The sequence below is a fragment of the Elgaria multicarinata genome, chromosome 1 (assembly GCF_023053635.1).
Source record: "Elgaria multicarinata webbii isolate HBS135686 ecotype San Diego chromosome 1, rElgMul1.1.pri, whole genome shotgun sequence".
In the NCBI taxonomy this organism is placed as follows: Eukaryota; Metazoa; Chordata; class Lepidosauria; order Squamata; family Anguidae; genus Elgaria; species Elgaria multicarinata.
The window spans coordinates 70,373,348-70,394,555 of NC_086171.1; the positions used below are offsets into that span (position 1 = coordinate 70,373,348).

Below are 21,208 nucleotides of genomic sequence, written 5' to 3' on the forward strand. Positions count from 1 at the left end.
TTCTAGAGTAGTCTTACGGGCAGCGCCACATAGAGCGTGTTGCAGTAACCCAGTTGAGGTTACTAATTCCCATATCACTGGCCAAGCTATCCCTGTCCAGAAGAGGCCGTAGCTGGAAGCCAGCTGAAGATGGTAAAAAGCACTCTGAGCTGCCATGGCCACTTGGGCCTCCAGCAGCAATGATGGATCTAGGAGTACCCCCAAACTACGAAATTCTAGAAAGATACAAGACTAACTTTCAAGCTGGTGAAGTTGCCGAAACTTTGGAATTATGGACTTTGGGGGTTGTGCTGAGTATTATGACCCCATATTTTTCTCTCATTTGGATTGCAAAAGGCCACATCTCAGTGGGTAGAGCAGCTGCTTTGCATGCAGAAGGTCACAGGTTCAGTCCCCAGCATCTCCAAGTAGGACTGGGAAAGAATCCTGCCTGAAACCCTGGAGAGTCACTGCCAGTCAGCGTCCAATTATCTGACTCGGTATAAACCAGTTTCCTATGACTTCTGTTAGATTAGGAAGCTCTGGTAGAATCCTGTAGGAATCCTCTCATTTGAATTAAGGTAAATTTAAAGAGGGGGAGCTACGTTATCAGAAATGGCCATGAGCCACTTGGAGTGTTATTACTGTAGGGGGGTGGGGAGGAATCAATTGGCTTTAATTTTAAAAATAAAATTTATCATAAAAATAACATTTATACAAAAACCACCTCTTAACTTTGTATATTTTCCCCTCCTCTAGATGATAATGGCTTCCATATCCTGAAATACCTTCTAGATTTGTATGTTTTGGATCCATCCACATTTCCACATCTTAATCCCAATAATCAAGACAAGAATGGAAATACAGTAATGCACATGATTTTTCAGAAAACCCCCACCAAGGAGGTTAAGAAAATGTTAGGCTTGCTAGCAAAGTTTGACATTAACTTTAATTTAAAAAATAAAGCTGGCAGAGATGTGCGTCACAAAAAGAAGAAGAATGACCCAATGCTTATAGCTTGGAATGAAGCTCTGGCTGAGAACAAGAAGAAATCCCGACATGATGCAGCTGGACAGCCAATTAAAATAGTCAAGTCCACTTCAGGTTGTAACAAATCACAACTGAAAACTTCAAGCCATTCAACTGCATGTTCATCCAAAATGGCACCTGGAAAACTGGGCAAGGAGCCCAAAGTAGGCACTGTTTCCCATAAGCAGGAAGAAGCAGAAGGAAAAGATTCCGCTTTTAGGGATATTAATAAGCCGTTGACTGTACGAGACTGTCTTGTGCAAGATATCGCACAGTTAATCCAGAAACTCATATGGGGTGAAGTCTCAGCAAAAATTAATTCAGTAGCATCCGAGGAAACGAAACCATTTCCTACAGTAGCTAAGGCTCAAAGTGAAGAGAGTGAATGTCAACAGACTTGTGGCCGTGAGGGATTGGCTTATAACGGTAGCGGGGATGCTTGCCCAAACAAAGACAATTCAAGGAAGAAGGCCCATGATGAGCACAATGAGGACAAAGGAGAAGAGGGAGAAGCCGCTGAAGATGATGTGCTATTTCAGGACTTTGAGCCATGCAATCAGGACTTTGATAATATGACATGGGAAATTGAGTGCACATCTGAAATGCTGAAGAAGTTGGGAAACAAAAGCATCCCTCGTTATATGAAGAGCAAGGTAATATACATAATTCAACAGCTGGGGAATGGAGAGTGGACCCAGGGTCTACAGAAGCGGCTGAAACATTTGAAAGGTGACATTCAGCTCTTTGAAGCAAAATTGGACAAAGGCGCAAGGATGCTGTGGGAGCTTGCGATAGACTTTTCTCCTCGTTGCAGTGAGACTGCAGAAAAGATCATAGAGAACGAGCATTCTACTCATCCAACGGAAAAAACTGGGAGAGTTTACACAGAAATCATTCGGATATGGGACATTGTACTGGATCACGACAAACTCAACCACACCATTGACACAATATGTATTGCATACAATCGTGGACTTTCTTGCATCTTGAGGAAAAAACTCAAAGGTATGAATGCAGGCCTGACCTCTTCTAACCTGAAAACACAAAAGCGCATTCCTCGCATTTACGTTGAAGATACCAAGGCTGAAAAATCAAAAGATGATGTCCTGCCTGAATACTTTCCCCCAGCTAGTGCAGTAGAAACTGAATACAATATAATGAAATTTCACAGTTTCAGTACGAACATGGCCCTTAATATCATAAGTGATATGACGTCCGCTGTGGAATACCCTTTCAGAGTGGGTGAATTGGAATATGCAGTCATTGACTTGAACCCCAAACCATTGGAGTCAATAATCTTAATTGGACGGAGTGGAACAGGAAAGACTACTTGCTGCTTGTACCGGCTTTGGAAAAAATTTCACTGTTATTGGGAGAGAGCAGAGTTGGCAGGAGGTCCCTTGCTGGTCAGACAAGTATGGCACCGACTGAAATTTAATGTGCAGTTGGGAAACAAGAATGGTGAGGAGGAGGAAGATCACGATGACAAACAAGATGGCTATGACCCTGTTGATTCAGCTGAATTGGAATCCTCTTTCAGTACAGATAATGAGCAAGAACAAGATGAGGATGAACAGTGTTCTTCAAGTTTAGGGGACTCAGAGATGAATTCAGTCGGTGACTGTGATGAGGATGAGGAACATACTGCAGAAGAATCTGACAAGCTGGAACACTTGCATCAGATCTTTGTTACTAAAAATCATGTTTTGTGCCAGGAAGTCCAGAGGAACTTCATTGAGCTTAGCAAGTCTTCCAAGGCAACCAGTCACTTCAAGCCACTTGAAGCAAATGTTTACAAACTTCAAGATGTTAAAGATGAGAATTTTCCTCTTTTCCTCACATCCAAACAGTTGCTGCTCTTACTTGATGCCTCCATGCCTGAGCCATTTTTTCTTCGGAATGAAGATGGAAGTCTTAAGCATACCATTGCTGGATGGTCTACCAATGAAGATAGGGTCATTTCAAATTGGCAAGAGGAGGATGAAGATCTTGATGTAGAAGTGGATTATGATGAGGATGAGAAGGCTGCAGAGGTTCATAAAAAGGACTGTGATCCTCGAGTCTTTGTTACTTTTGTCGTATTTGCTAATGAAATCTGGCCGAAAATGGTGAAAGGTAAATGTACCTACAATGCAGCATTGGTTTGGAAAGAAATAAAATCTTTTTTGAAAGGGTCTTTTGAGGCACTGAGCAGCCACCAAGGCATACTTACAGAGGAAGAGTATAAAAAGCTAGGCCGAAAGAGGTGCCCAAACTTCAAAGAAGATCGTAGTGAAATTTACCAACTATTTTGTCGTTACCAACAAATAAGATCACAAGGAAATTATTTTGATGAGGAAGACGTCCTGCACAAGTTGTCTCAACGACTTTTGAAGCTCAGCGACTTACCATGGTGCATTCATGAGCTTTATGGGGATGAAATTCAGGATTTCACACAGGCCGAGCTAGCATTGCTAATGAAATGTATCGATGATCCCAATGCAATGTTCCTGACTGGTGACACTGCACAGAGCATCATGAAAGGAGTTGCTTTTCGTTTCAGTGACTTGAGATCACTTTTCCACTACGCCAGTAAAAACTCCAATGACAAGAAACAGTGTATTGTTAGAAAACCAAAAAGGATATATCAGCTTTATCAGAACTACAGATCGCACTCAGGTATTGAATTCTTTTTAAGAAAAGTGTAGTTTCGTGGTTTGGAAATGGGATGGGATTGGAAAATGGCAGGCTGATAAGCAAGTTAGTCATGTTATGTGAAGTAAAGGGCCCTTAAATATGTTCTAGTTGAATAACCTAGAATGAAAATAAGTTCCAGGCCTGAGTGTGTTACTTGGGAATATATCTTCCTGCACCTTGTTAGATCCAAAATCAGTGCTTCTGTTTCTAATTGTACAGTTTTATCTCTTTGGGTTGGGAATAGGTAACATTACTGCTTTATCTTACATATCTTTTCAACCGCTCTGTGTCACTGTCTTGGGATGTTTCTTGAGCAGAGAATTGAGGCTGAGAACAGCAATCCAGTACATCCATGACTGATCTGAATTTGTTCCATGTCAACACCATGTGGCTTCTAGCATTAATCCTATAAAACAAGAGTGGGGCTATTGGGACTTTTGTGCTGCTACAGTAACATCCTTTGCCTAGGCAAATGAGCCAGCCAGAGCCACGGATGTCTGTTGTTGTTGCCATTGAAAAGACCTACGGTGCTCTTATTGCATGAAATCATGGATGCAGGGGGCCTTTGATTTACTCTGACAGTTATTTGGATCACAATAGAAGACCTTTTCCATCTGCCTGTTGGGAACTTTAGGGATATCAGAGAGAAGGGACCATAGTTCATAGAATCATAGAACAGAAGAGTTGGAAGTGGCCTATAAGGCCATTGTGTCCACCTCCCCCCCCAAATGCAGGAATCCAGTAATAAAACATACAGAAGTTCCTGGTTTGTCCCTGGCATCTCCAGTTAAAGGCTCAGGCAATGGGGAAAGACCTCTTTCCGAGACCCAGAGAGCCAAGTCAAGTAAGAATGGACAATACGGGGCTGTATGGATAAAACATTTTCTAGAGTTCTTGTAGGTACAACCCTTCCCCTTCTGTCAGCAACTGCCCCTATTTAGAAAATGCCTCTTGTTGAGCCTTTTGGTGTGCAGTAGTAGTCATGGCTGTTGGTGTTCCAGGGTTGAGTACTAGCATCATCTCAAATAGATGGGTTGTTTCCTTAGGCCATGGTCCATTGTATCCCCCTTCTTTTCACCCCTGTATCCATGGGATGCATGCAGTCCCCTTCATACAAGTCAGGAAAATAGGAAGAGGATATATGATTCAGACATCTCTCCTCACCCCCACTCCCACTTTTTATGTCCTCCCATTTGACCACCTTTGATGAAGCAACTTTCAGCTCTGAAACACCTTTTTCCCCCAGATTCAGTTTTAAAACCAGATATCAGCTGACTTTTCAAGTTTAATAGTCTTTCAGGGCTAAAACTGAAGTTACTTTAAATCTGTGTTTAGCAGCTACATCTTCTTTCATTTTTACTCTAGAGTAGGCTCAGGGGCCTGATCTGGATTGGGACACTAGTGTGGGGGCAGGGGGGCGTTTAAGATCCAGACTGGGGAGGATCCTGTGCTTACTCTAGAGTAAAAATGGGGAAAGAAGACAGCTGTTAGTCACAGATTTAAAGTAATTTCTGTTTTGGCATTCAGTTACTCTTCTATTTTCTATTTCGTACTTGAAAGATAGATAGATTGTGTTAATTCTGCCTTCTCTTCTTTGTTTGCAGGAATTCTCCACTTGGCCTCAGGAGTTGTTGATTTGCTTCAGTACTATTTCCCAGAATCTTTTGATCGTCTTCCTAGGGATTCAGGCCTTTTTGATGGGCCTAAGCCAACTGTGTTGGAATCATGCAGTGTTAGCGATCTGGCAATCTTGCTGAGAGGCAACAAAAGAAAAACACAGCCAATAGAATTTGGAGCACATCAGGTAGGTTTTCCTTGGCATAAGATGTTATGTAGATGGATTTTGTTTGTAGCCAAATGCAACATCAGAATTCACCATTCTCATGATCTCCTCTCTAAAGTTATTGTTACTTTTGTAACTAAGAACATGAAAAGAGCTGTGCTGGATCAGACCAAGGTCCATCTAAGTCCAGCATTCTGTGTGCACAGTGGCCAACCAATTGCCTTTGGGAAATCCACAAGTAGGACAGAAGTGCAATAGCACCTTCGCAGTTGTGTTCCCCATCAACTGGTATACATAGGTAGCATATAGCCATCAGGACTAGTAGCCATTAATAGTCTTATCCTCCCAAAAGTGACAGTGTGCAGTCTTGATTTCTTCCAACACCAGTCTTCAGGCCTTTCCCCCCAGAACTTCATTAAAAATGTTGTATTTTTCAAAAGTAATTGAAAATTCCTATGAGTTCTTATTTTTCTTGTTTACTCATTTGTGTACTTTACTCATTTGTGTACTAGCGTAGTGGTTGCTCCAAAGGCATGAATTATGGCTACAAGGTCTGAATCTTAAAGAAGAGTCCACTGCCCCAATTTCAAATGGAGTCTGTGAAAGCCATTCCTGGACCACTACTGTAACTTGGGCACCCAAAGGAGGTGGGCCTTCTGGATGAGGAGAATCTGTATTCTCTCTACCTCCTGTCCTCACCCCATGACTTACTGAACATTATTATTTCAAGGCCTGGATTCAGTTTCAGACAAGTCACCCACATGTAGCCTACCACATAAGAACAGTCATGCTGGATCAGACCAAGGGTCCATCTAGTCCAGCACTCTGTTCGCACAGTGGCCAACCAGCCATCGGCCAGGGACCAACAAGGCAGAACATGATTCAATAGCACTCTCTCGCCCATGTTCCCCAGCAACTGGTGCACACAGGCTTACTGCCCCAAATGCTGGAGATGGCACCCAACCATCAGGACTAGTAGCCATTGATAGCCTTTGCCTCCAGGCATTTATCCAACCCCCTTTTAAAGCCATCCAAATTGGTGGCCATCACTACATCTTGCGGTAGTGAGTTCCATAATTTAACTATGCAACAACATAACAGTGTTGTTGTGAGGATAAAATGGAAAGGAGGATCATGTGCACCACCTTGGGCTCCTTGGAGGAAAGATGGGATATGCATTTAACAAATATATATAGGCCTGGCTAAAGACGTACTTCTTGACTTGCTGACAAAACGTATACTGTGAAAGCACCAGATGCATCTCAGAGATGATTACTAATTGCTAGTGTTGGTGATGGAGGATTTTCCATTTTGTTGTAGGTGATACTAGTAGCAAATGAAATGGCAAAAGAAAAGATTCCTGAGGAACTTAGTTTGGCTCTTGTGTTAACAATTTATGAAGCAAAAGGCTTGGAATTTGATGATGTGCTCCTTTACAACTTTTTCACCGATTCAGAGGTATGTATGTTTCTGTCACTTGCTAATGCTAGTTTGATTTTTATCACATGTGCTTGCTTGTATTGAAAGAGTTTTGCCATATCAACACACCTCAGTATTTAGAATAAAGCCAGGTGACTCTCTAGAATGAGGGGTCTCAGGGTAATGTGGAGATGTGACCCTAAGTATTTGGTTTTGGGAACACTTGGCACATGAGTTCCACTTACACATATGCGGTTGGTCTCATTTGAAATTGAGATAGAACTTTTACACCTAGGCCACACTGATTTATTTCTGAGTATTTCCCCAATTTCACCAGTGATAATGATGCAGAATTTTCCAGGAAACTTAAAAGATAAGTTGGGGAAAAGTTTAATAGAGACGAAAGTAATGAAGTAAAAGATTGGCTAGAAAAGATGAGAACTCGAGAAGAATTAATTGAGAGATTAAAAGAGAGAAACTTAACGTGGTTAAATTATTTCCAATTAGAACAATGGACGAAGAAATGGATAAAGGATAATGGAGAGTGTAGAGCGACTATGAAATTTGAGGAGCTGATCTTAAAAAAGGAAGTTGAGAAAGGGGAAAATAAATTAATAAAAGGGTTAACGAGTGAAATATATAGAATATTAGTTGAAAAGGGGGAGACAGAAAGTACTGGCAAGATGGTTTGGGAAACTGACTTGAAGGAACAAATAGGGCAACAGAGCTGGGAAGCAATATGGAAACAAAGAGTGTTGAGAAGTATGTCTGTGAGGATAAAAGAAAATTATTATAAGATTATATGGAGGTGGTATCTAACCTCGGTGAGATTAAATAAAATAAATAAGTTGAATTCAGCAAATTGCTGTACAGGTTGTCAAAAAAAAAAGGAACGTATTTACATATGTGGTGGGAATGCGAATTTGTACAAAAATTTTGGAAAATGATGTTTAATGAGATAAGAAATTTTGGTAATGGAGATTGAAGAGACACCTATAGTGGCACTGTTAACATTATATGGAAAATAAAATTGTAGTAAAGAGACAAAAGAATTGATAACGAATTTGTTGACAGCAGCAAGGTTAATGATATCTAGGAACTGGAAGGTTCAAGGGGATTATCATATAGAAGATTGGTATAAAGAAATATGGGATATTGCTATTAATGACAAATTAACATGTAATATAAAAGTTAGACGAGGAATGATAAAAACAAATGATTTTGAGAGAATATGGAAACAGTTCCTAGAATTTGTATTACTAAGGGGAGTGGGAAAGCACCTCCAGAAGAAGCAATGAGATTTTGGAAACAGGAATAAGATCCCGTGGTGGGGGGTGCACTTTTATGTTAAGTATGATTATGTTAATAGAATAAGCTAGAATATATGTTATCAAATGTTATCTAATAATTTATGTATTATGTAGTATTGTTTTTATTGTATTGATGTATGTTGAAGTATTAAATAATTAAAAAAACCCCACCTAGGCCACACTGCAAAGAGACTGGGGGTTTCTTAGCTTTTCCCTACAGTGTGCAGCCTTGCTGGCTGGCTGGCTGGCTTGAGAGCTTGGGAGCTATTTGTTCCATACAGACTTTTCTGTAGCGCACTTAGCCTGTTTTTGGCCCACTTGCAGAGGAACATAGTTGGGAGGTGACCGGCTCTGTTTTACAGCTGTGGGTTGGTCTAGATGGTCATTCTTTTGTTGTTTTCTTTTAAGAAAAAGATAATAAGTGTACATATATACAATATATTGTTAAATAACAAAACATGCCATTCCCATGGCGATTTTTATTAATAAGTATTCCAATAATTAATAAATGTATTCCATTCCCTCTGCTTTATCTCCTACTACAGGGGTGAGCAACCCGGTGCCCTCCATATGTTTTGGACTACAACTCTCATAAGCTCCAAACAGAATGGCCAGTGCTTAGGGATTATGGGAGTTGCAGTCCAAAATATTTAGAGGATAGCATGTTGCTTACCCCTGCCCTGTTTCATATCTTTCATTTTATCTATGAAGAATTTCCATCCGTTTCGGCGCCGTTCAAAACTTTTGGAACTACTCAAAAATATGGAGGATGTTTCCTGATATTGAGCACCATTTTAGCTGATGGCATTAGTGCCCAAAGAACTTTGACTGGCGGGAGGGGGGGGGATGAGTGTTCTTTTTTCCTGTCTCCCACCCCCAGTTATCTTTTCCTTAGACGACACAGGGAATCTTGAGAACCAGGGTTGAGGCTTCTTTCAGCCTGTGGAATGTCAGAATCTGTGTGAGTTTATCTCTGTCGGTGTTCTCATGGAGAGCTTCTTTGCCAAGGTCGAAACAGCAGGTAGATGGGTTGCGGGGTGACTCCCTCTGGCTCTGTTCTGAGAACACTGACGGAGATAAGCTCACACAGTTTCTGACATTCCACAGGCTGAAATAGGCCCAGACCTTTCCAGACTTACGTCTAATTAAATCTTAGCTATAAATTACAAGGCCTACTGCAGTGTGAAAGCCAGGCCCTGGCAAAATGTTTTATCCAATTAAGTTTTCTAATATTAATTTATCCCAAATGCTAATACAGTTGAAAACATGGTACCAGCTATCTATTTGAAATAGTGCTGCCTGTGTATAACTTTCTGTATGTTTTTTCATACATTTTCAGGCTTACAAAGAATGGAAAATAATTTCTTCTTTTACACCCCTATCTTTTTTACCGGAAGAAAACAAATTGATCATTGAAATACCCTTGGAGAAAGAAGTTGATCCTCAAGGAAAGCTTCCTGTTCTGAACCAAGAAATGTACAAGGTGATGACCAGATAAAACATCAGAAATTATTATCATGCTCCTATGTAACCCATTTTTTTTCTAATTATGCCTCTTTTGTATCCAGATCAGCTTGTGGGTTAGAGTGCAAGGGGGCTATTCTTGAGTTGGCTTGTTGTGACTTGAGCTGGCTAGTGAGTGCAAATACTGGAAACCGAAGAGTTTGGGATGCATCTAAATAACTCTTGGTAGGATTGACCTGTGAATGGAGGACAAGAACCTTGGAGAGGATATTGAGTGTAGAGGGCATCTGGAAATCTCTAAATAGTTAAATCCAAATATTCACTTGATATATTATAATACACTATTTTGTATCTTTCCTACAGTTCCTTAAAAATGGGTGCAAAGGGTGAGCTGATGTTTGAGCCTTACATTGCAAATTGTGTTACAAATATACATGCTAAGTTTCTGTGCCAAATTTCAGTGCCCAAGAGAGTGAGGTCATTATAGTGTGTTGCTCATCTTTCTTGTCTGACTTGAAATGGCTGTGGGGTCATGATAGTTTTTGAACTTCAAACATAGAATGATGACTTGAATGTGTCCACCAAACACTGTTCCATTGTCTCAGCCTTCAGGGAAATAATTGTATAAACAAACAGAGAATTCAAATGGTATAATGAGCAAATTAATCCAAAGGCTTAATTCAACTAGCTAATAAATAACATGATAGGTTCAATTTTAATAGTGTTTCTTTTATTTATGTGTTCTGATAGAAATCAAGCATTCTATGAAATGTGAATGTAAATGTATTCAGCTGAAGTATTTCATTTTTATAATAGTCTCTCTCACATATCACACACCCTTATTCTCTTCCTAGATGCTTAATGGAGAGCTAAAGCAATTATATACTGCTATCACAAGAGCCAGGGTCAATTTGTGGATCTTTGATGAAAACAGCGACAGACGTGCACCTGCATTTCAGTATTTCACCAAGCAAGAACTTGTTCAGGTTGTCAAAACAGATGAGAATAAAGGTAAGGCCTACATACAATCTTTTTGTAAAACTTTGTACACTAGTCAGTCAGGCCCTGAACCGTTCTTTGATTTTTGCATATACTATGTAAGGCATAAGCTTAGACAACTTATACTTAAGAGTTTCTTAAGAGAAATCTTAAGAGTCACTTCAGTTTTTTCATTGACTTCATGTAAGGAAATTCCTATGACTTTGCTAGGTTAGGGCTAGTCTAATGAGCTTAAAAGGATCTGTGTCAAATACATCTCTGGTTTCTTGTTATCAGTATACCTGCAGGGAAGCCATGAAACCAACCCAAGACTAACTGCGTCATTAGTGAGATTTAAACCTATTAGGAAACCATCAAGGCAGTTCAAATATGCAGGGAATAAAAGGAGTATTTACATCCCTGGTTGGCATATAATCTTGATTATAAAAGCAACAAACCTCTGTTTAAAAGTTTGGGTTGATAAAGGTGATATGTTCCATGTCTGTTTATTTGTTCAAATATATTTTAAACTGTATAAATTTCATTAATTGTAGCTCCTGAGGAAGGATTACAATAAATCCGAAACATTGAGCATTTTGCATATGAAAGATTTTAAAGATTATTAAAGATTTTAACCATTTTCAGCAGCATCCGAGCTAGACTCTCATTCATTATCTGGCAGTTTGTTTATTTATTTAAGCATTTTTATCCCGCCATTCAGCCAAAAAAGGCTCTCACAGCAGCTTACAAAAATATTTCTTGACTATCCCTGCCCACAGGCTTACAATCTAAAAGACATGACACAAAAGGAAATGGGATTAGGAGGGAGGAGGAGGGGGATACCAGTTGGCTTTGCCAGAGCTTTTTTGAGAAAGGAGTGGGACTTTGGGAGGCAGGGTCCCATTTCCCACCCCTCAAAAAGGCTTTTTAACAAGTCCTGTTTAGACCACTGCCATCCCTTTCATGCTGCTCTTTTTCCTTCTAGCTTGTCATTTCTGTTGCCAGTTACTGATCCCTAACTTACACTCTGATGCCATCCTTTGGAATACTTTTGTAAGCCTATATCACAACTACAGGGTTTTAGCAGCCTTCTAAATGCTGTTGGGTTGTCAGTGCTGCACACTGTATTGCACTGAAGGCTGATTTCACACAGGCCTCCCTTATATACATGTTTGTACAAGAGGAGAGGTGTGCTTATGGAGACCAAAGTCAACGAAAGTAAAAACAATAGTTTGAATATGATGATTCATGTAAGATTTTTAAAATATTATTTTATGGTGTTTATTTTACATGTGTTATTGTGTTGATTATGGTTTATATTGATTTTGTTTTCCTGTTATATTAATTATAGATTTCTGTATCTGTGTGTGTAAGTTGCTTTGAGACTGTTTTTTGCAGTAGGAAGCAGTGCATACATTTAAATAATAATTTAATAATAACAAATAGGAAAGTTTCAGTTCCTCATTTGTGCTTCCTGTGGCTCTGTAGAGCATGTTTGGATATTGTATCACAAGCTGGAATAATAGATAGAAGAATTAATAGTGCTTTGTATTGTACTTGAAGACCTTTTTATTTTCTCAGTATTTTAACACCTAATTTAACTTAAATTTAATTTTTGCTGTGTGGTTTTATTCATATGCTTTTTATATTGTATTTGTGTTTTAAATTTGTTGGTTGTTTTTATGCTCTTCATGGTTTTAATTTTTGAACCGCCCAGAGAGCTTTCGGCTATTGGGTGGTATAAAAATGTAATAAATAAATAAATAAAGTTCAAAGGGCTGATATTCACACCTTGCCCAGGAACAGATTTATGTACTGGCAAATTCATTTAGGGCGAGGATTTGACTGGGGCCTTAGCTAGACCTACCTTTTATCCCACGATGGAGGAGGGAAGATCCTGCGATGTGATTATCGCGAGATCCCTCCTCTGTTTACATGTGTGGTGCGACGACCTCAGAAGGAGAAGGCGTCACAACCGCCATTTTTTTAATTCTTAAAGAGGAAGGAGCTCACGAACGCTCTTGCACTAAAGGTAAGGGTTTTTTTTAAAAAAAATTTAAATTCCCGCTCCCTCCACCCACCCACCCCTTTGATTGGGACAAAAAATTGCCCTACTTTTTCTGCACTTTTTGTGAAATTCCCCAGGATTCCACTGAATTCTCCCCCTTTGAACGAATGCTGGGGAAGAATGTATGGATCCCCTAAGTAATATGGGGAAAAGCTGGGAGGGGGAATTGAAACAAGAGAAAGGATCTGGCCTCGCGTGGAGCTGGGTCAAATCGTGGCAACGGACCACATGTTCCGTGGTCTTGCGCTCAGCCCAGGACCGCGGAAAAACTGGGCCCAAAGTTTAGGGTGAGATCCCGGGGCAAGGGAGGGATCATCCCTCCCTGATCCCGGGATCCCGTGTGTCATGTGGACGCACAGGGACGATTCCAGGGTTCGCCCCAGGATAAAGCCCCGTCTGGCTAAGGCCCAGGTTGAGATCAGTCGGAACTTTGGATGTTGTATTTACAAGGAGGGATTCAACAGAGTCCTGCATTGGCTTGTGATGTAATACCCTTATGAATACATTCATGGAAAAGAGATTCTCAAAAACAAATGTGTGTATCTCCATTATTGTCTTATCAGACACTGAAAAATAAATTGCAAGGGAAGTATCTGAGATGATCTTGAACCTGCCATCCAAGTCTGAGGCTTATGTTGTCTTTGCTTAGGTAGCCAGGCTGCTGGATAACTGGTTTGGAAGATGTTTTTAGAGCCTAATTGAGTGGAAATGTGGTCACAAGAATTTTAGATAGCATAATTAATATATGCTTTTCAGTAATTAATACTTGTTTTTAGAGAGCTCTAACTATTGGGCAGTATAGAAATTAACACATAAATAAGTGAAATAAAGTGTCATTAATAAAAAAAAATCACAAGCTAACCCATTTGTCTGATAAATGAACAAATTCTTGCATGCTTACTTTTCTTTCTAGACTTCGATGATAGTATGTTTGTTAAAACATCAACTCCAGAAGAATGGGTCGCACAGGGAGAATATTATGCTAAACACCAGTGTTGGAAGGTAAATTCACAGACTTGCCTAAAAAAAATTTGGGGAGTGGGGATGAGGCGAAACAGTAGGGGCGCAGTATGCAGTGCTGCAACTCTGGTAACAGAAATGATTTTATGCTAGCAGAAACTATCTCTAAAGCAACGCCGGTAGTATTTGTTGGCACTGAATTTCCCGGGGAAATTCGGCATGCCAGCAGATGTTACTGCCATTGCGTTAGGGGCAGTTCATGCTAGCGCTGCGTCATTTGCACTACCAGAGTTGCGGAATTGGATATTGCCCATTAGCTTTGCCATAATAAAAGTTTTAATCTCTCGTCAGCTGTAAGTTTGGATCATAAAACATTTCCTTAAAAGTGTTTCTAGGCAGACTATTTAATTTTATCTAAATAAGTAAGGCGCAATGATCCTGGACCCCTTTTAGGTGTTGCTTTTTCATAACTACTTTGGGGACCAACATTTTTAGTGAAGTTCAAAAATATCAAAATAATGCAACGTTATGCCAGCTCACCTCCCATGATTAAGAGAAAGTGTAAGAGTCAGAGGATATCATACTTCCTCTTAAATTCCCTCCTCTCTCTGGATCAAATTCTTCCGCTGCTGACCTTAACTACGGTTAAAGGTTCTGGAGCTACCTACTTTGATCACGGTTCCCATCTTAATTTGGATTTGAAGCCAGAGTTTGCAGGTAGGTTGCAGAGATTGCTGTTTAAGACATGGGTGTATCAGTGCGATCCCTGCAGCTGTAGTTTTTTATCGTCTTTCTCCTACTTCGTGAGTACTTTTTTAAAAAGCCACTTCATGGATTGGCCACAGCAAAATGTACTGCTCTTAGTCACGACATCTGTAGTCAAGGGTGCATGTGTACACAAGCTCTCCTGTTGCTTAAAATACTTAAGTACTTAAAATTGTTTTTCTTTCTTTTTGCAGTGGAAAAGAAGCTTAATTTTTGTTATTGGTACAGTGTCACTCAATGAAATGTATTCAGTGAGTAGATCAGTGACAGTGGAACAAATCTCACATTTTGGAATAGCACAGTTTGTCTCTGATACTCTGTGCCAGCTATGTTCTGAATGTTCCAATCTGAGAAGTGTCTAAAAGTTGTTAAGTCTGGATTCCTTACTTTTGTGTGTGTTTTAACCCAGTGGTTTAATTAACCAAACAATTCGAATGGACCCATTTTGTTGTTGATTACATTTTTTTGCAAAACTGAAAGATTTAGTGTACTACTTTTCTCTACAAGACTGATGCACCTGGGTGGACAGCATGTGCATTTAGGGTTGGATCCAAAGGTGCTTTCCTGCGTGCGGATGGCATCATCCTATGCATGGAAAGACTGTGTTCTGCCTCACGCTAGAGTGTTGCAAAGGAAAAATGAAACTAAATTCAAGGATATTGTTCTACTTGCGCAACCTCTTGCACAAGTGCACGAGGATATTATAGTGTCTACTTTTCTATAGTTTGTGGAATGGGGCTAGCGGCTATTTTTCCTTCCACTTGCAATTCTTTGGATCCAGCTCATATTTCTTTGCATGCAGCCGTAACGGTATGTTCAAGTTTAGACTTGAGTTGTTCACTTAACTAATACTTTTTAAAATATATATATGAGAACTTAACACTGAATTATTTTGGTATAAAAATAATTTGTGTAATGCTATGATTTATCCAAGGCTATCCAGTGGCTGCATTTCAAACTCAACACTTCTCAAGGCTTAGGATTGCCAACTGTCCAGCAAAATGTGCTTTTGATTGGCAGAAATCAACAAGTGATTTATAGCATGGCGACCAAAATGACTGCAATTGAAGTGGGACATTTTTAGTTTAGGGGGAAAGGCAGTGAAAGGGGATGGGCATTAAGTGATTTGCTCTAATTATGCATTTTGTGGAGAAGGTGACTAGAAGGGACTCTCCCCTTCCCTTGTTACTAGACTCAAGGGGAGGGTTACCTTACAAAATTGATTGGCAATGTATTAAGACCGACAAAAGAACGTACTTCTTCATAAATGCATAATTAACATGGCATTCACTCCCATGAGATCCGGTGATAGCCACTGACTTAAATGGCATTAAAATGATATCATACAAATTTATGGGGGATAAGTATATCAGTGGCTGTTCATCTCCAGATGGAACCTCCATATTCACTGTCAGTTGTTGGGGGTCCAGTAGCGAAGGAAGGCAGTCACCTTTATGCCCTGCTTGTAGGCTTCCTAGCAGCATCTGGGTTGGTTACTGTGTGAAGTAGGATACTTAACGTCAGCCCAAGGGCTGAATTCGGTTTCAGGGAAGCTCTCAGGGGCTGCATTCCAGTGGTGGGCGTGGCTAAAGGTGAAAGGGGGAGGGGCCAAAATGCCAGCATATTTTCTCTCAAAGCTCTTGCTGCCAACAACTCAGCCTTAGAAAATGGCATTTCAACCTTTTAGAATGTGAAGGGGGGACTGCACAAAAGCCAGGAAACCACCATATGATTAGTGTTCAAGGAAAAGGGTCCTGGGCCCTCTGGGGCACCTTGGAAGGCTGGACTTAGAATCATAGAATCATAGAATAGCAGAGTTGGAAGGGGCCTACAAGGCCATCGAGTCCAACCCCCTGCTCAATGCAGGAATCCACCCTAAAGCATCCCTGACAGATGCTTGTCCAGCTGCCTCTTGAAGGCCTCTAGTGTGGGAGAGCCCACAACCTCCCTAGGGAACTGATTCCATTGTCGCACTGCTCTAACAGTCAGGAAGTTTTTCCTGATGTCCAGCTGGAATCTGGCTTCAACTTGGCCCCAAGGCCTGAGGTTTTGCACCCTTGTTCTACCTGATCCAGCAGCGCCAGGAAACCACCATACGATTAGTGTTCAAGGAAAAGGGTCCTGGGCCCTCTGGGGCACCTTGGAAGGCTGGACTTGGCCCCAAGGCCTGAGGTTTTGCACCCTTGTTCTACCTGATCCAGCAGCACCACTTTCATGAGATAAGCATTTTCACCTAAAGATGAGTGCAAATTAAGTTATTGTTAAAGGCGCAGAAGCAGGAGATGGCAATTAAAAAAAAAAAAGTTCATAACTCTGCCTACTTTGCAATACATTATTCTAGTAGTTATATCACCTCTCCTCTATATTAATTTCATACTTTCGTATTGTATGTAAACATGATTCTCCTTATTTCAGGTGGCTGCAAAATGCTATCAAAAGGGAGGAGCAATTGAAAAGGAAAAACTGGCCTTGACACATGATGCCGTGCTTAAGGTTCAATCAAAGAAGATCAGCCCCAAGTAAGTGCTTTTTAGGAATTTTAATCTGTCTGGTAGGTCTTCTGTAAAGCAGGGTTGGGGAACCTTTTCCAGTAGGACTTTGCCTCCCATCCTCTCTAGCCTGTACAAGGGCCGCAGGTTCCCTGCTGCTAATATAAATGTGGGGTGGAGGAACGGGACAGGTGGTAGGTCCTGATAACCTAAGTGTTTCCTTATAATAGAGAAAATACACAGACATAGTAGGCCATTACAAAGAAACGGTGTACTGGATCATGCCAGCTACCTCACTCTTTAGTGGCTGATCTGGCAGATAGGATACAGTACAGGCTTTTGCTCTTCCCTTCTCGTGCTCAGCAGACTGCCAGATTGGATTTCCAGCTTGTTACAGTGAATTTTTTTAAGGAAATGAATTGTGGCTTAACTGAGATCTGAGCTCCAGTTTTTAATCATTTCCGAAGCTCAGTCCTCCCCAACCTAGTGCCTTCCAGATTTTTTTTTGGACTACAACTCCCAGCATTCCTAACCATTGCCAAGATTGCCTGTGGCTGTTGGGAATTGAAGTCCAAAACATGAAGGGCACCAATTGGGGTAGGCAGCTGTGGTTCTTCTTACTCTACCAAGTACTTTACAGTTTGGTAGAAGGAAATTATTGTGAGGGTCTGTTCTTCTCCTCTTCCCTGCTTATTTGAGAGCTCAAAAAGAAGATCAAACAAGAGAAGAACTTGTGTTAGTTGTGATGAAGGCTGCAATCCTGTGCACAGATACCAGGGAGGAAGCCTTACTGAGCATAGTTGGAGTTTCTTCTAAGTAAATACCATAGGACTGTACAGCAAGCCTTCTTTGAAGCCAGTGGAACAATTTGTCGTGTCATTTTGCTTTCAGTAGGGTAGTCATGATTGATATTAGCTGGATTGTGGCCACTGTGTATAAATTGATTTAAGCAGAAGATATAAGTTGGTTTTTAAGCAATTAATGCTGCAGTCCTATACACGCTTAGCTTGTATAAGATTGTACCGTAAATCATTATTTAATTTATTTTTTGTCTCTAAGAATAGGAACTATTGGTGTCAGTTTTTATTTTAACTAATTAATGTTTTATGAGAGCTGATAGAGTAAAATACATTTGGTCAGTTGCTGTCTATTTTTTAAGAAAGTATTATCATGTTGGTATATCATTGATGTATTTTCTTGGCAGAGAGAAGCAAATGGAATATATGGATCTGGCTAAAACCTACCTTGAGTGTGATGAACCAAATTTGGCTCTCAAATGCCTATTTCATGCCAAAGAGTACCAGCTTTGTGCACAGCTTTGTGAAAAATTAGGAAAGGTAACTATGGCCTGTCCTCCTGCTTCTATTTTAAAAATGAAAGGAGGGAATCCTATTGCCCAGACATGGTATTGTTTGAGCTCTTCAACATTTGACGTATGGGAGAGTACATAGGTTCAGCAGTAATCTCTTTGCTGGGTTATTTACCAAAGTCAAGCCCCGTGTTCTATTATAGCAATTGATGGAAGTGGAAAGTGAGTGAGGAAGGCTATCTTGGCCTGTACCTTGTAGCTGTATTTCTTCATTTCAGTAGCCAGATACCACAACCAGCTCAGTATGTACGTTATGCCCCAGTAGCATTTGTGTGTTGTGGAGAGAGGGCCATGAAGCCTTACACATAACTGGGTGAGATTTAATAACAGGCAGCCCTGGGGAGGTGGACGGAGTGTGTGCTGCAGTGATGTAGTGGTAGATTTTGAAGTGCAGGCTCTCATCATGACAGTCTCCGTAGCCATACCCCCAAGGAGAATCCAAAAATCCAGGCTGCTGTGTTGAACCTACCCGTACACTGTGGTAAACATCCAAGGTCCTCCTCTGGGGGCCTACTCCGAGGGAAGCTCGGAGGACGGCAACAAGAGAGAGGGCTTTTTCTGTGGTGGCCCCGCAATTGTGGAACAATCTCCCTGACGAGGCCCGCCTGGCGCCAACATTGTTATCTTTTTGGAGCCAGGTCAAGACTTTTCTCTTCTCCAAGGCATTTAGCAATATGTAATTAGCCTGGGTTTGTTTTTGTGGTTTTAAATTGTATGTTTTGTGATTTTAAATTTTTGAATATTGTTTTAAGTGTTTTTATCCTATGTAAACCACCCAGAGAGCCTTGGCTATGGGGCGGTATACAAATGTAGATGATGATGATATCAATAAACCAGTTCTAGCAGTTTTCATCTGCACCAGGAGCAGGCCTTTTGTAAATTTAAGGGGACTTAATTGCCCATTCAGGACCAAAATGCTTTCTATTATAATAAGGAATGCTTGTGAGGATTTGCAGCTAAACTCCTTGCTGGGGAAATTCATTCTCCCCCCCCCCCCCCAGCTGTGAGGATTTGCAGCTAAACTCAGAGGGAACTGGGAAGTCTGAGGGGAGGGGTGGCAAATGATGTCAGCATCCCTGTTAGTCAAAAATGGTCAGCCCTGCATCCCTGTGAATCCTGGATCCATTACACCTCTGATGTGCTGAATATCTGAGAGGTTTGAAATGTTGCAACCCAGTCTTCGTGCTGTTGTGTGTACAACAATATAGACATATACAAACTCTACTATAAGACATTTATTTTAGTGGGAATAATTTCCTCAGAAATAATTCTAACAAATTGGCTGATTCACACATGGATATATATCACTTGATTTCCTTTACATTGATTATGGTACACATGATGACTTGCAGTTGAATGTGTGACTTGATTCAGCTGACTATGTATTACTTGAGCTAAGCCTGGGTGATTTGTGATGTTTAAATTTGTGATAGCCCATTCACATATGCAACGTTATTTATTTATTACATTTCTATACTACCCAATAGCTTTCTTCGTTTATCGCTTCATTTTGCAGTCCACAAGAGATTAACATTCATGTGTGATCCAGCTCTGTTTGCTAGAATTGCAGAGTGCCCACTCATTTTCTGTTGCCAGTAATTATGGGTTCAATGTAGACATTCATAATGTATCATCATGCAGGTGAAAGAGGCTGCATATTTCTATAAGAGAGGCCAGTGCTACAAGGATGCATCCAGGTGTTTTGAACAGATCCAGGAGTTTGATCTTGCACTTAAAATGTGTTGCCATGAGGAGCGATATGAAGAAGCAGCAAAGTCTGTTAAACGGTCTGTATTTTAAAAGCATGTTTCATAAACAATAGTGTCTCTCTCCCCCTCTTTTTACATTTCTGCTTTCTAAAAAAGATTTTGCAGACTTGAAGTCGTTGGGCTGAAATGCATGCTGCTACATAGCATCTTTAAATAACTTGAAGGGGAAAAGCTAATGTTGTGCTTCAGGAGTCATTTTTAAAGCACTTTCGGCAATGTATAAACATAGACTTAATAGAAAAGTACAAGTGCTAATTTTTTTTTAAAAAAAATGTCAAGTAGCTTTTGTTTTTAATTCAGCATGGCAAAATCATGCATGCAAATTATATGTCTTGGGCACATAATGTTATCTTCTATTCTTTCCGTGTAGAAGATCATAAAAAGCTAAAGTTCATTGACTCAACTTTAAAAAAATATATTACTCATGCAATCGTGTGTGTGTGTGTGTGTTTGAAAGATGAAATTTGCAATACTTATTTCCACAGATAATTACTAAGATGTGGAAAAAGTAAATTAATTTATGGATTCAAAATTAATAGTGATTGGAGGAAGGGGTTTAAATGTTGTGCAGCATTGTGTTTATATCTTTATTCATGAGATTGGACTCTCTTGAATTTTTAATATCAAATGTTACAGATTATGTGCCCAGTTACATAATGTAAATATTTGCATTCACAAGAATCTCAATGGAGAGTGCTGATTAATAAATTGGTTCCCTTGTTTTGAAATGAATGCAGAAGAAAAACTAATAGGGAATTTCCGGCACTTGTACTGGAGTTCCCAGATTACTGTCATAGTGAAAGTCTTGAATTCATGGGCTGCATTTGTACATCACGTTGAACCATGATTTACTATGATGTGAATAAGCCTAGCCTCCTTTCAGGGCTACATGTGTTTTCCTCTTTTCCCACATGGCCAAAGGAAGCTTTTTCAGTTGACCAACACTGGGTTTGGAAGCTTTTTCAACTGACCATTTCAGTTGACCAAAGCTTGTATGTTGTCTAGACACAGAGTTGGGATCAACATTAATTGTGGTTCGTTTCAATAGCCTGTGGTTTAATGTTGCCTTGTTTGAAACTGAACGTAGTTAATGGTTAACTAAACAAAACAACGATTTGTTTTTAACTAAAAGAGGGGGAAAAGCTTCTGA

At 40.2% G+C, this 21,208-nt stretch overlaps 1 protein-coding gene across 2 annotated transcripts in view; it reads left to right on the forward strand.

Annotated features, from left to right (window-relative positions):
- Positions 1 to 21,208, forward strand: part of TRANK1 (tetratricopeptide repeat and ankyrin repeat containing 1) — a 58,841-nt gene that overhangs the window by 30,958 nt on the left and 6,675 nt on the right. For both annotated transcript variants that reach the window (XM_063129983.1, XM_063129991.1), the window contains 9 exons: positions 739 to 3,666; positions 5,289 to 5,488; positions 6,788 to 6,925; positions 9,536 to 9,679; positions 10,515 to 10,671; positions 13,620 to 13,708; positions 16,847 to 16,950; positions 18,125 to 18,257; positions 19,931 to 20,076. In XM_063129983.1, the coding sequence (XP_062986053.1) occupies positions 739 to 3,666; positions 5,289 to 5,488; positions 6,788 to 6,925; positions 9,536 to 9,679; positions 10,515 to 10,671; positions 13,620 to 13,708; positions 16,847 to 16,950; positions 18,125 to 18,257; positions 19,931 to 20,076 (4,039 nt within the window). The remainder of the gene's footprint in view (positions 1 to 738; positions 3,667 to 5,288; positions 5,489 to 6,787; positions 6,926 to 9,535; positions 9,680 to 10,514; positions 10,672 to 13,619; positions 13,709 to 16,846; positions 16,951 to 18,124; positions 18,258 to 19,930; positions 20,077 to 21,208) is intronic.